The following is a 15718-nucleotide window of genomic DNA, read 5'->3' on the forward strand; positions in this document are numbered from 1 at the left end:
TTTTAACATATACACTACCGGGCTAAAATAAGTAGCTAGTGGGAAGCAGATGTATAGCACAGGGAGCTCAAGCCAGTGTCCCGTGATGATCTAGAGGGATGAGATGGAGGTGGGTTGGGAAGGAGGCTCAAGATGGAGGAAATATATGTATACACGTAGCTGATTCACATTGTTGTGTGGCAGAAACCGACACAACATTGTAAAGCAACTATCCTCCAATTAAAACCTTTTAAAAGTCACTCATTAGGAATAGAAAGAACAGATTGAGAACACTTATGGAATCTGGGTAAGAAAAATGGGACTAGAGGGGTGAAGAGATGCTATGCTTCTAAATTCATGTGCTTACCTTTTTATTTATTTATTTATTTACTTTCCTATTTCAGAGGCACTAATTCTGGCTACCAAAAAATTTTTTTCATGGCTGCGGAAACAAGACACTAATATGTTCAAAGAACCCTGAGAGTTTAAAAGAAAACCAGTGACTACAATAATTAAAAGTTGGTTTAAACCATTCAGTCAGTCAGTCAGTCAGTTCAGTAGCTCAGTCAGGTCTGACTCCGCGACCCCATGGATTGCATTACGCCAGGCTTCCCGGTCCCATCACCAACTCCCAGAGTTTACTCAAGCCCATGTCCGTTGAGTCAGTGATGCCATCCAGTCATCTCATCCTCTGTCGTCCCCTTCTCCTCCTGCCCAGCAAATCCCTCCCAGCAAACCATTAGGCTTGGTTAAATTCATTATTTTAATTCAAAGTTTTAATAGTTCCCATAAAATAAAAATGTTCTTTCTGGCCACCTATTTTCATGTTTTTTGCTATTTCAGTCAGACCTTTCCCAGCTTCCCTTAGGCAGTAAGGAAATCATGTTCCCAGAAATGTTCGATATGGTATATGCACTTTCAGTTTCTTCATGTGATGAACAGTCATGCTTTTGTAGTTTTATTTTTCATCAAACTATAAATACAAAAAGTGGAAAATGAAACTATTCCAAAAGTGAAAGTCATTTCTTACTGCCTACGTGGTGAGTTGTCCTTGTTGGCTATAACAACCTCTGTAATAAATAGATGCTCTGAAAGCATCTAGCCTGGAGAAGAACCAGAGGAGGCTTTAAGAACAGCAGTTGACAAGTCATCTCCTATGGAGTACTCTCGGACCATCTTTGAAGAATACCACATAGATGAAGATGTGGGCTTTGCTCTGCCACTTCCACTGGTAAGAGGGGACACTGGAATATGGGAAAAATTATTTTCTTATCTTGACTTACCTGGGCAAGTCAACTTCTACTGAATAAATGTGGTTCAGTAATTTCTACTGAACAAATAGATATAGAGGTACTGAAATTGGAGGCAGAGTTTGAATAAAGGGATCTCGATCAATTTTCTTAAAATTTTCTTCTTAGAAACTTAGCCTTAGAGGCACTTCTTACTCATCTTACACAGGTACAGGGAGTGATGAGATAAGGTAACTATAGAGGTATTTTATTTTAAGACAATCACATTTCAGGGGGTATTTTGAAAAAAATTTTTTTAAAGTAATTAATGACCCATGAGTCAAAGGAACCTCCTTTTTCAGCTGATAAACCTTAGATTGCACGAAGCATGTGTTCCTGCTTTGATAATGTTTTTGAGCTTTGGGCATCATGTGTTCCTGCTTTGATAGTGTTTTTGAGCCCACCATACTCCTCTGTCCATGGAATTCTCCAGGCAAGAACACTGGAGTGGGTTGCCATTCCCTTCTCCAGGGAATCTTCCCTACCCAGGGATTGAACCTGGGTCTCCTACATTGCAGGCAGATTCTTTACCGCTTAGCCACCAAGGAAGCCACAAGTAACTATGTAGACCTCTGAAACAGATTCCAAGGGGTAAACTCCAAAACTAAAGCAAAATAAAACTCTTCCTGAGCTATTTAAAAAACAATGCTGCTACTTGAGATACCTATGAAATTAGATTTAGTATCCTGAAACAGGATGAAAACAAAATTAAAGGTTACTTTTATTTCCTCACTGAAGATCTTTCCTGGAAATTAGAGGTTCAAAAATGTCCATTTCATCTCTTATAATCTATCACCTTCCAATTATAAAGCAAAATAATTTGTCTTCTGATTTCATGTAGATGCAAAATGCATTCTCTCATCTAGCAGGAGTTAAATGGCTCTCTGTGTTACCCTTTATTAATTTATAACATATCATTTAAGCATCCTTTGAACCGGAAGGATATTATTGATTGAATTTTACATTTGTTGAAAGTTCTGTCCAATAAGACACTAATCTGGACACATAATAAAGTACTTCTGTTATTTTGGGAAAGTAGCCCCAATGAAAATTTCAGATGTGCTACACGTGAAACACAGAATAAAGAAAATATGTATGTATTACTAAAATTCATCAGAGCAGAGTAGTTTTGTGGTTAGGGAGAAAAAATTCAGAGCAAACACAAGAAAGGTGCTTATCTAATGAATATACTGCCTGGATCTTTCATTCCTAAAAATTTGCCCTGACTAAGTCTAGCCAATTCTCTGCAGCCCCTGAACAGGTTTGAAGTTTTTATTGCATTTGTCTTCATATTTTATAGCTTCCTTATAATATTAACTTGGTTTTGAAGCTTAAAACCTCACTCACCTTGGTTTCAATTCATGCTCTCTCCCGTTAATTCAGGATCGGTGCCCCCAAGAAGCTTAATGAAGGAGTTTTCAGGACTGTGAATCTCATTTCAGGCTGTGACCTAGTTCTTTGGTTTTTATGTTTTCCTTTGATACACGATTAGAAATAACACCCAGGGAGGCACTTATTAAGAACAAAACCCAATTGAGTAAAATTTAAAACGTCATTGGCTTCCTTAAGTGATTCATGCAATGGGTATCATCCCAGCTAGCAGGAAGAAAATTACTCCAGGAGCTGTACAAAAATGAAAGACTTTTATAAGCAGAAGAGAGCAGAAAGAAGGAAGTCGTCCCTGCAGAGAGTGTGTTAGCTGTATTGAGGTCACATTTCTTTAGAGAAAAGAAGGGCTCTATGAGCAGATTGGTTCACTACTGCTGGCCAGAGGATTCTGGATTGACTGCTTTAGGATTCCACTCTGGGAGAGGCAGAAACTGTAATTAAGTATGATCTCCATTTAGTGACATGGGACTTGAGTTACTGCATTCTGGGTTTTGGGGTCTTTTTTTTTTTTAACTTTTTATTTTGTATTGGAGTATAGCCAATTAACATTGTTGTAATAATTTCAGTCGGTCAGTTCCGTCACTCAGTCGTGTCTGATTCTTTGTGATCCCATGGATAGCAGCACGCCAGGCTTCCCTGTCCATCACCAACTCCCAGAGCTTGCTCAAACTCATGTCCATCATGTCCGTGATACCATCTAACCATCTCATCCTCCGTCATCCCCTTCTCCTGCATTCAATCTTTCCCAGCATCGGAGTCATTCTTCAGCATCAGATGGGCAAAGTATTGGAGTTTCAGCTTCAGCATCAGTGAATATTCAGGACCGATTTCCTTTAGTTTAAGGCAGACAGCAAAGAGATTTATCCATACATACACATTTATCCATTCTCCCCCAAACTCCACTCCCATCCAGGCTGCCACATAACACGGAGCAATCTTATTTATAACACTCTTTTATTTGGATTTCATTTTTACATACTTGACCAAAAATTTGCCTGTTGTACAAAAGGAAGCAATCAACATGTGTACATATATATACATATATATATATATATATACACACACACATATATATATACACACACATATATATGCACATATATATATATATATATATATATACAACATATATACAGCAGCTCTTGCATGTGTAATACTGTGCTAAGAAATACAGAATTAAAAATATGATAAAGTCCTTGCCTTCAGATAGTGAGATATAAAAAGAGAAAACATCTTTTAGAAGTTGGAAATCCTTATGTTTGAATCACAATGAACTATGTGCACAAAACAAGCCATAAATCTGCCTGAGCCTTGCTTATTTATGACATGGAGAAAACTTTGGGGGCCATTATAATAATTAAACAACAAATAAATGAAAAACTGAAGCAAAACTGTCTCATTACTGACATTTAATAAATCTCATTTTCCACCTATTAAAAAAAAAAAAAACTTAACATCTAGCTGAGAAGTTAAAAATACAGCAGACAGCAGTAAATTACTTAGGGCTTCCCTGGTGGCTCAGTGATAAAGAATCTGCCTGCCAGTGCAAAAGACTTGGGTTCAATCCCTGGGTTGGGAAGATCCCCTGGAGAAGGAAATGGCAGCCCACTCCAGTATTCTTGCCTGGGAAATCCCATGGACAGGGAAACTTGGCAGGCTAAGTCTTAAAGAGTTGGACACTGCTAAGTGACTAAACAACAACAATAACAAGTCACTTAACGTGAAAGGGTATAATTCATAGGATTCCTCATTGGAGGCATACCTATGGAATGGAATAGTCAGGAAGAGTTCAATGAAATGTTTCAAGGGATCTTTGCAAAGGAGGCAGTTGAGAAGAAGAGGAGGAGCACAGAGAAGGTCCTGAGCTCTTAGCATGCAGGTGACAATGCACGGCCTGGTGGCCCTAGACGGGTTAAGTGTGCGTCAGCATTCCACGGCATTGATACAGAGGCCACATGGAGCATCAGTGGAGGCACCACTGTTGGATAATACCTTCCACTGGTCAATCAAAGCCCTGTTTCTTCTTTTCAAGGAGGAGCTACCTCATCCTTATGATGCCTGGATCTCTATTGCTAGAAATCTGCCTGAGCTGATCAAGAACAACCAACTACGTATGGAAGTTGAGAAGGTTTGGAAAAAATATTACACATTTTCTATTTCAGCTTCTTAAAAGCATTAACTTGGTTTTGTGGCCATCACATCAGGCATTTTGAGTTGACTCCATCTTTCCATTTGTTCTCAGTTAGCAATGCTCAGCATTGATGACCTCCGAGGCCACAGGGCACAGCGCCTGGGACACTTGGTTCTGGGATACATCACCATGGCGTATGTGTGGGGTCAAGGCGATGGAGACGTCCGAAAGGTTTGGAGATTTTCTTATATTCTTTTATGCTAACACAACAGACTGACATCCCATTGACATTTAATGTAAACGAACTCTAAGAGTATTGTCACAGCATTTGTGAAGCTTGAGGATCTTGTGCAAAGGAGTTGCCTAACAAATATTTGGGGAATGGATGGATGCTTGAGAGAATGGTTGCAAATGATTCACAGGCCCTTAGAAAGTCAAGAATACAGCCTGGATTTCCCCTGGCTCTCTAGTTAGGCTTTGTTCTCTCTATGCCCAGATTATGTCCACATCATCACAAATCTCAAATGTAAGGGCTTTTACATTTACAAGTACAAGGGTATTTACAAGTACTGGGCTTAAGTTACAAAATGAGGAAGAGGCAATGACACATTGGTTTGGTTTCACGGGGACCTTATGTAGAACAGTTAATCTTTTGACTCCCAGAAAGCAGAAGTGAAGGTGAGACATTTCAAAGGTTAATACTAAAAGTCGTGTTTTCATTAGGTCTTGCCAAGCAATATCGCAGTTCCTTACTGCAAGCTGTCTGAGAAGCTGGGACTGCCTCCTATTCTGCTTTATGCAGATTGTGTCTTAGCAAACTGGAAGAAAAAGGATCCCAGTGGGTATGTAAACAGTGATTATAAATGGAATTAAAGGTGTGCACAGTATTTTAATCAAAAGGGAATTGGTCATTTGTTTAATCTTTGGCAGCATGGCTTTCTTCTCTGTTGTTAAGATGTAAAAGATACATGCGTGTGAGAGAGAGAGGCGTCTTGTCAACATACAATGAAATGTACATATTTTAAGTGTTCAGTTTGATCAGTTTGACTGGCTTCTTTTGATACTGGCTTCTTCTGAGATTCTGCAAGTTTCGATTTTAACTATTGAGTGGAATCAACACATCTTTGGTGGTAAATGTGGCAACCTCTGGGCTTTCAAAAGAGTCTGCTTAGAATCTCAGCCCTTCCTAAGCACTGAGTAATGGATCTGCTATAATGAAGTGTCAGAGGCTCTGGGTGTGTATTCACCACACGTGTATTCACACTCAGAGGCATGTTCTAGATGTGGGAGAACCGCAAAATGAAATAATTTGATCTTGAAAATTTCTTATTAGTAACAAGGTTTCCAATTGGTTTTGACAATCCACATGTGTTCCTTGCATATTTAATTGTTTCTTTCACTTGTAAAGTCCTAAATTAAATGTTTGTGACACCTACTTGACAAATATTGAAAAAAACACACCTTTACATTTTTATGTAATTTTTTTACCTTTGCTAGATCAGTAGTATTAAATGAAATAACTCAAAACCATTTAATTTTTACGCTGGTTTCCTTTCCATCTTCCAATTGATCCATGGCTTCGTGGCTGTTCTCCTAAGGCCCATGACTTATGAGTAAGTATTCCATCTTTTTTATTCAAAGAATTACTGTTATTCAAAGTAAATAAGGATGCATCACTACCCTCCAAGTGAATTCTTTTAAAAGATTAACTGATTTTAGGCAAAAAATACAAAAATCTTACTTGTATATGCAGATGATACCTGACTTAAGGGTGGTTCAACTTATGATTTTTTGACCTTAGGATGGTGCAAAAGTGATATACATTCACTATAAACTCAGTTTGAATTTTGAATTTTGATCTTTCCCTAAGTAGATCTGCAGTACATACTCTCCTGTGATCCTGGGCAGGGCAGTGCAGCTTCCAGGCAGCCTCACTGTCAAGAGGGTAAACAGCTAATACACTTACAACCATCATGCACCCAGACAACCATTCTGTTTTTCGCTTTCAGTATTCAGTAAATCATGAGATATTCCACATTTAGTATAAAATAGACTTTGTGTTAGATGATTTTGCCCAACTCTAGGCTAATACAAATATTCTAAGCACATTTACGGTAGGCTAGGCTAAACTCTGGGGCACCCAGCTGGGTCAGTGGTAAAGAATCCACCTGCCAATGCGGGGGACACAGGAGAAGTGGGTTGAGCCCTGGGACAGGAAGATCCTCTGGAGGAGGAAATGACAATCCACTCCAGTATTCTTGCCTGGAAAACCCCATGGACAGAGGAGCCTGGCGGGCTAGAGTCCTTGGGATCACAACGACTGTGACTCCAAGGTCACAGTGAGACAGACACAACTTGAGTCAGGCACAACTTAGCAGACCACAAGGCTAATATTTGATAGGCTAATATCTGATATTTGGTAGGTTAGGTATATTGAATGAATTTTCAACTTATCTTCAACAGAAGATGGCTTTATTGAGATATAACACCATTGTAAGTTTAGGAAGATCTGCTGATAAATATAATTAACATGCATACATACAAAATGCACATACATCTGTGTATCCATGATCCCATGACCTCAGTGGCCAGAAGTAATAAAACTATTCTTTTTGACCCAATTCTTACTATTTTTGGCCTAGGTACTTAACAGAAGCTAAGAGCTAGGAAATCTAAAGTAAATATAGGAATAAGCGTACCCTCATGAAACTAGGTTAATTTGGAGGAAAGAAGATACATGAAAATTATGTAAAATGCTACAAGATCAAGAGAAGAATTAAGGAATTAAAGGACTATGAGTTCAAGTCAAACAAAAGGCACAAGGAAAGAATCTTACAGCAAGGAATTTAAGCTGGGTTTGGAAGAGTGACTAGGCACAGGTTAGAAGACGGAAAAGCTGGGACTTCCCTGGTGGTCCAGTGGTTAAGATTCTGTACTTCCATTGCACAGCGTGTTCCCTATCCCTGGTTGGGGAACTAAGATCCCATGTGTCATGTGGCCAGAAAAAAGTAAAGGAAGAAGAAGGAAAAGCTGAGCATGTTCACAGTGGAGGAAACAGCAAGAATGAGGGCTTTGAAATGACAAAAATCTTGGTGCATTTTCAGAATTGAAGGAAGGCTAGTGTCACTGATACATCATAAATAAGGAAGGTAACAGTATAGGAAGGGGATGAAGAAATAAACTATAGAATTATTACATAGGACTTTGGACTCTGATAAGGGGTTAAAACAGTATCTTAAAGGGGAAGCTATGGAAGGTTTTTAAATGGGAGAATGATGTCACCAGCCCCACTTGAGGCTGAAACCGATGAAATATCTTATTCAATGAGCCCCAAGAAGTTAGGTGTGGAAATGGTTTGAGACCATACATTTAACTGCCATGAAACTCAGAGGTGTCCTGATACTGAGACCGTATTTGCACCAACACAAAACTTCACTGCAAAAGAAAATAAGGTGTAATAAATTATTTGAATTTCCCAATCAATTCCTTTGTAAGGCAGAATATATCACTGAGAAATTGAGTCAGGCTCACAGATAAAAATATGGATATGAATATGTTTATTTAAGTCAAAAATCTACTTTTGTAAACCATACCTCACAGATATCTCTATAAACCTTGAGTTTACAAATTTTTGAAAAATTGACGGGCTAATAGAAAAAGAAATGCTCTTGAAGCTTCTAGCTTCAAGTTCTAAAATGGAATTTTAAGTTCCAGCTTAAAGTACTGTTAATTTTATGACCTTAGACAACAGACCTAACATTAATATTCCTAACTACATAATGGATATAGTAAACCTGCATACTTATCTCACGAGATTATTTTGAAAATGGAGGGTAAATAAAAGACTTGAAAATGAATAAGGATCCAACAAATAGATCAATATTGTTATCAAATTATTTTTTCTTCTTTTTAGCTTTCTTTCTTTTATTTTTACTAAATTCTTGACTTCCTGGATTAATTTTCTCAGAAACATGGACATTTTGTTCTCATTTCCTGGCGGGGACTGCGGCAAAGGCTTCTTTCTGGTTTCTCTGTTGGTGGAAATAGCAGCTGCCTCTGCAATCAAAGTATGTCAGTCCAGAAAAATGTGCATTTTGATTCACTTAAGCAGAACAATTACTTAGCAACAGAACATTATTATACATAAAGTAACTTGATCCTGACTGAATAGAGGATTTGATGATTGAATTGGAGATAAGGGATCGCCTAGTACAAATAAATACTTTTTTTTTGTCTCTTCTAAAATATAAAATGTAAGAGCCATATAATTAGAATCAAATTTGAAGCCCTAATAAGAGAGAAGTATTTTCAATGCAACTTGCCATGGGAACTCTGTCTCACAGTGACAAAAAGCTAATGATTTTTTGCCTTAGAGATAGAAATACATAAAACTATATAAACTTATCTCTAAGTGATAAATTAATAAAGACAATCCCCAAGTTTAATTAAACATACGGAAATTAGTCAAACAATCCAAGGGTATTCAATCCAAGAAAGAAATAGAAATACCAAATTTAACTTGGGCATTAAGATTTAGAAGAACTTAATTCTATGCCAATATTTAGCGTTATGAAATCTGAAGTGTTTGTTTTCTTTTTTTTTTTTTTAAGGTGATCCCCATTATATTTGATGCAGTAAAACGTGAAGACTCAGATACTTTGCAGAAGGCACTGCTTGACATATCTTCCAGCCTGCGCAAAGCCCTGGACGTGTTTTCCCAAATTCATGGCAAGTATTGTGTGCCTTGCAAACGCTAGACCATGCTCAGATGTTTCTGGTTATCTAGATGTAGACTTGCAGAGAAAACAGAAGTAAAACCAACTCTCACGTGGTGGTTGTGTTTGCGGTTTCCTTTATCTCACTGAATTACTATATGTACTTTCCATGTGGTGGGTTTTATTATGTTCATCTTACAGAGAAGAGAATCTAAATTTTGAGAGAGAAGATAAATGACCCAAGATGATATAAGTAATAAATAGGGAAGCCAGAATTCCACTAAAAATTGTGGAAAAATTTGCCAAAGGTGCAGGATATGTTAAGTTCTGAAAAACTTAGCTTCTGCTGGATAAGAACGCTCTATGAATTCTGCTTTTACATAAATTAACTAGAAAGCCATCTAAAACAGCCACAGGGCTCAAAAGTTATCATAAAATTAACAGCTAAAAACAGTAACAAAAAGAGTACATAAACAAGGATTTGCAAAAGGAAATGTCCCCTACTGGATGCGCCTAACAAGTATGTGATTGTGTATCAGTGGGCTTTGGCAAGAAGATTGGCCTTCAAACCAAAGCCATTAGCAGGCTTTGGGGAGGGACACCCAGAGATATGGTCCCTAGGGCTCCTGGAGGTTTTGTTTTATTTTTGTTTTTTGAGTTTAGATTTGGGGTTTATTTATGTGAGTAATTTATCAGTTATGCCAGTAAAAACATGCTGCTGTTGTTTAGTCTCTAAGTCGTGTCTGACTCTTTTACCATCCCATGGACTATAGCCCACCAGGCTTCTCTGTCCATGGGATTCTCCAGGCAAGACAACCTACCAGGGTAGGTTGCCATTCCCTTCTCCAGGGAATCTTCTCGACCCAGGGATCCAACTTGCATCTCCATCACTGGCAGGCGGATTCTTTACTGCTGAGCCACAAGGGAAGCCCAGTAAACATATGAAGCATCCTTAAGTAAATGTTGGCAGTTTAATTGGTCTCCTGAGGATGAGTGGTGAATGGGCCAGGGCTCTTTGTCACAAGAAGTGCATTGTTCCCATAGTAGACCCCGTTTAGTGTACACAGGTGTGATAGAGGTCAGGAGAGTGAAAGTTTGACCTCAGGGATGTTTCTGCACAGACTGACCTACCACCTTTCTTGTTTCCTATACTGAAATCTAAGATCAGTGTTTATAACACCTTGATTTTTCCCAATGATGCTGCTTAATTAGGTGTACCTCATCTTTTTTGTTTGTTTGTTTTTAGAATATGTGGACCCAAACCTGTTTTTCAATGTTCTTCGAATATACTTGTCTGGGTATGTAGCCTTATGCTTGGTTCTGTTTTCACTTAGACAATTAACAAAAAGAAGACAACAAATTTCCCTGATGGTCCCCACTATCAATCCAGTTTAAGAAACAATTTATATCCTAAAATACATGTTGCAAGAAACAGTAGGCTGTTCTCTCGGTTACTACTTGGGCAGGCAAATGCTGGAGTAGGGACAAGAAAGCTACTCATTTTAGAGAGTGAAATAACCTTTGGTAGTGCAAGGTAAGATTTGACTTATAGAATCCTTATGCTGAATTTGCTCAGAACCATGTTAATTATTATTCTTGTGCTTGAACATGAGTAGAAGGGGGAGTATGGAAGAAGTATAATGAAGCCTAGCTCATTTCACCTTCCACTCATCCTCTGTTGCAAGATTTGACGTATGAAAAATTGGCAATTGTTAAAATACCGATTATTCTTTCCTTCCTGATTTAGTTGGAAAAGCAACCCCTTGCTGTCAGAAGGTCTGCTGTATGAAGGCGTCTGGGACACGCCAAAGAAGTTTGCTGGAGGCAGTGCAGCCCAAAGCAGCATCTTCCAGTGCTTTGATGTTCTCCTGGGCATTCAGCACACTGTTGGTGGAGGTGAGCAGCAAATGACAAATCACCAGCATTGCTTAGGCTAATAGGATAGTGTCTAAAAAGTACCTTCCCATCAGCATCTTATCTGAGCTTATCAGATACTTTTAGAAGAATCAGTGGAGACTTTACTGTAATCTCATTACACCATGAAGAAGCAGAAACTGAAAGAGGCTCATAAACAGACTCCCTGTTAACCAACTAAAAAGCAGGGAAGCCAGAACTCAGACCAAGTTCAACACCATTTGATCTTGATATTTGAACATGTCTATGAGGTCTGATTGAGTGGTGAAGCCAATATTGCATGTCCTGAACATGTAAGGTCAGATTTAGAAAGAAAAAGCCTAAACTGAGGTAAGACCACAAGCAGAAACTAGAGAGTGGGGAGGCTTGGCACTGTTCTAGTTCCCCAACCTACTGCCCAGGGAGCCCAGGACCAACACGTGCACCAAAGTTTAAAGATGAGCCACGTTCATTACATTCTTTTTAGGGGATTAAGGGAGCAGAGGAAGAAGCTCCAGGAAGAACTTCTTTCTGCTTTTCTTTCTTTCGTAAACTGCTATTGAACAGTCAAAGGGGAAGGCTTTGGGGTGCATGACAGTAAGGCGTTTTGTTTTTTTTTTTCCCCAAGCTCATCCTCTTATTTTAAAATGGTCCCTTTAACTCTCTTGGAGTCAGCATCACAGTCTATCAAGTATAGTACATCTACCCTGTCCTTAGAAGGAGCAAATACAGTAGGAACATGAGAAAGGAAGCAAAACAACAATATAATGAATGAGTTTAGCTCATGTGGTTTTCAGAATTAAGTGCATTTTGCAGTAATTACCATTACTAGTAGCAAGATTAGTAGGATGCTAACTTGATGGTTATAAATTCATGGCCACCCACTCTGAACCCACTCGGCCCTCCCTCCCTGGATTGGAGACTGCTTCAGACTCCTTATTAACTCATCTCTGTCTTCAGTTCCTTCAGACCCTGCTGCTGAATTTCTCCAGGAGATGAGAACCTATATGCCACCAGCTCACCAGAGCTTTCTCCTCTCATTAAAGTCAAGACCCTCGGTCCGTGAGTTTGTTCTTTCAAAAGGCAATGCTATGCTGCAGGAAACTTACGATCAGTGTGTGCAAGCTATGGTCGCCTTGAGAAACTACCATTTGCAAATAGTAGTTAAATACATCTTAATTCCTGCAAGCCGGCAATCCAAGGCGGAAAGCTCAATAGAAGATTTAGAGGCAGAAAGTAAAGGAACTGGAGGCACCAATCTCATGGACTTTCTGAAGACTGTAAGAGGTAAAACTGTGAATTGCCTGTTGAAGGAACATTAATTGTAATCCAAGAAAGTATTTTTTGGCATAGTTTGTATATTTTGATATGTGTTAATCATCTCTGCCCATTATATCAGAAATAGCATTCACATTCTTCATTTGAGAGGAAAATGAAACTTATGTTCATACAAAAACCTGCACAGTAATGTTTATTGCAGCTTTATCATAATCACCCAAGCTTGAAAACATCCAAGATTCCCTTCAGTGGCTCAATGGATGAACAAATCAAAGTACATCCTGACAATAGAATATTACTCAGGGCTGAAAAGAAATGAGTGCTGTGTGACAATCTAGAGGGGTGGGATGGGGTGGGAGGAAGACTCGAGAGGCAGGGACATATATATACCTATGCCTGATTCATGATGATTTATTACAGAAACTTACACAATATTGTAAACCAATCATCCTCCAATTAAAAATAAAATTTTAAATTTTTAGAAAAAAGAAATGATTGTGGTGTATTTCTTCAGTAAAAAATGTTGAAAATGAACTTCTTTACAAAACACAAACAGACTCATAGAGTTGGAAAGCAAATTCTGGTTACCCAAGTGGAAAGGTGGTGTGTGGTGGGCGGGGGTGTTGTTGGTGGTGGTAAATTAAGAGCTTGGGATTAACATATACACACTGCTGCTGCGGCTGCTGCTAAGTCACTTCAGTCCTGTCTGACTCTGCGACCCCACAGATGGCAGCCCACCAAGCTCCCCCGTCCCCGGGATTCTCCAGGCAAGAACGTTGGAATGGGTTGCCATTTCCTTCTCCAATGCATAATGTGAAAAGTGAAAGTGAAGTCGCTCAGTCGTGTCCAACTCTTAGCAACCACATGGACTGCAGCCTACCAGGCTCCTCTGTCCACGGGATTTTCCAGGCAAGAGTGCTAGAGTGGGTTGCCATTGCCTTCTCCCAACATATACATGCTATGATATATAAAATAGAAAATCAACATCAAACTATTGTAGAGCACAGGGAAATCTACTCAATATTCTGTAATAACCTATTTGGGAAAAGAATATGAAAAAGAATAAGTATTATGTATAAGTGAATCATTTTTCTATACACCTGAAACTAACACAACATTGTAAATCAACCATACCCCAATATAAAATTAAAAATATTTTTTAAAAGGTTAAGAAAAAAAAGAAATGGGTGATCAAGTGATGAAGAGACATGGAGAAATGTAACAATGCACCTGACTAAGTAATAGAGGTCACTCTGAAAAGGTTGCGGAGTGTGAGATTCCCGCTATATGACATTCTGGAAAAAGGTAAAACCATGGAAGCAGGAAAAGGATCAGGAACTGCCAGGGGGTTGGGACAGAGGGAGTGATGAACAGGAGGAACACAGAGGATGTTTAGTTCAGTGAAACTACTCGGTATGATAGAATAACAGTAGATACACGCCAAGCATTTCCCAAAACCCGTATGGCATATAACACCAGGAGTGAACCCTAATGTAAGCTGTGGACTTTGGATAATCATAATCTATCGATGTAGGTTTATCAGCTGTAACAAGTGCACCATTCTGATGTGCAAAACTCAGCACACCTGGGGAAGAAGATATATGGGGACTCTGTACTTTCTGCTTAATTTTGCTTTGGGCCTAAATCAACTCTAAAAAATTAAAGTCTATTAAAAAGAAAACCACTCTATGGCCTTCAATAATTCACTTAACCTCTCTGGTCTGCTTTTGCACACCTAAAATAATCAGAGATAAATAGATCAAGGTGCTTTCCAATTCTATGATTCACTCCTCTATGTGATCTGAAAGTTCATCCAGATGTTATGTTAAGCTATGGAAGCTATGGAAATTTTAAACAACACATGTTCAAACGTAGAACAGCATCTCTATTTCTTCCAGATAATAAAGACAATGATTTTGATGTAAGAATTATTTTATATATTTATAATTTTTAAAAGCTTACAACAGGCTTTCCCTCAGTATCTTTGTTTCCTGACAATATCAGTAAGTCAGACTAGGAATTATTTTTCTATTTTGTGGTGGTGGTTTTTTATTTTTTTTATTTATTTATTTTTTCCATTTACTTTTATTATTTGGAGGCTAATTACTTTACAACATTGCAGTGGTTTTTGTCATACATTGAAATGAATTAGCCATGGGTGGTGGTGGTTTTTTAAAGTGTTGGAGGCAGAATGAATGAGAATGATTGTACTTAAAACGGTCAAGGTGACTCATCAATCAGATCACTGATGACTCATTTCAAGAGGATTGTCAGAGTAAACTGTGCTTTCTGTATGTAGCCCACTCTGTCTGTCTACAATGCTCTAACCTGCTGATTCTTGATGCGGGTGTTGGGGGACGGGGACGGAGTCAGTCTTTGGACAGGAGTCTGTCCTCCTCTCCCCACACCCAGTTGCTGGCATCCAAAATAAAGCAAACTTTGCTTTCCACCAAAAAAAAAAAAAAAGTTTGTGGTAAGAATAGATTTTCCTAGATAAGGCAATTCATGAGATGAGTTTTAAAAGGTGATTAGTATACTATATGCAAAGAAAAGGCTAGAAAAATGCAGGAAGAGAAAGAAGAGTGTTTAAGAATAGCAGCATAGCAAGGTCTACTTAGGAAGCCCACACAGCTCAATATGACTGAATAAAAGAAGAAAAATGATGATGGGTTGATTAAGCTAAATCATGATTGGCTTCCAAGGCCATGCAATAAAGGAATTTCAATTTATTGTGAAAACAAAAAGAATGCTTTTAAGCAGAGAAATGACTTTATTATATTTGTATATTTGAATTCTATTTAAGTAAAGCATTGCCCACTGTAAAGGAAAGTGAAAGTCACTCAGTCGTGTCTGACTTATTGCAACCTCATGGACTACATAGGCCATGGAATTCTCCAGGCCAGAATACTGGAGTGGATAGCCTTTCCCTTCCCCAGGATATCTTCCCAACTCAGGGATCAAACCCAGGTCTCCTGAATTGCAGGCAGATTATTTACCACCTGAGCCACAAGGGAAGCCCATTGTAAAGAAATAAGTATTTAAAT

At 38.6% G+C, this 15718-nt stretch overlaps 1 protein-coding gene across 1 annotated transcript; it reads left to right on the forward strand.

The window, feature by feature from the left end:
* Positions 1-1049: 1049 nt before the first annotated feature.
* On the forward strand, positions 1050-13166 carry IDO1 (indoleamine 2,3-dioxygenase 1). Its single transcript, XM_020876307.2, has 10 exons — positions 1050-1210; positions 4690-4785; positions 4900-5019; positions 5512-5630; positions 6387-6401; positions 8756-8855; positions 9399-9516; positions 10750-10801; positions 11251-11399; positions 12357-13166. Exons 1-10 carry the CDS (start codon positions 1136-1138, stop codon positions 12716-12718), a joined length of 1206 nt encoding a protein of 401 aa, XP_020731966.1. The 5' UTR covers positions 1050-1135; the 3' UTR covers positions 12719-13166.
* Positions 13167-15718: the final 2552 nt, after the last annotated feature.

This window comes from Odocoileus virginianus, chromosome 32 (genome assembly GCF_023699985.2).
Source record: "Odocoileus virginianus isolate 20LAN1187 ecotype Illinois chromosome 32, Ovbor_1.2, whole genome shotgun sequence".
In the NCBI taxonomy this organism is placed as follows: domain Eukaryota; kingdom Metazoa; phylum Chordata; class Mammalia; order Artiodactyla; family Cervidae; genus Odocoileus; species Odocoileus virginianus.

Excerpts from the sequence above, each read along its gene's own strand:
- IDO1 (XM_020876307.2), top strand. The coding sequence starts at position 1,136 with ATGGAGTACTCTCGGACCATCTTTGAAGAATACCACATAGATGAAGAT. Across the intron at positions 5,020-5,511 it reads GCGATGGAGACGTCCGAAAG|GTCTTGCCAAGCAATATCGC; the intron begins GTTTGGAGATTT and ends TGTTTTCATTAG. Across the intron at positions 8,856-9,398 it reads CAGCTGCCTCTGCAATCAAA|GTGATCCCCATTATATTTGA; the intron begins GTATGTCAGTCC and ends TTTTTTTTTAAG.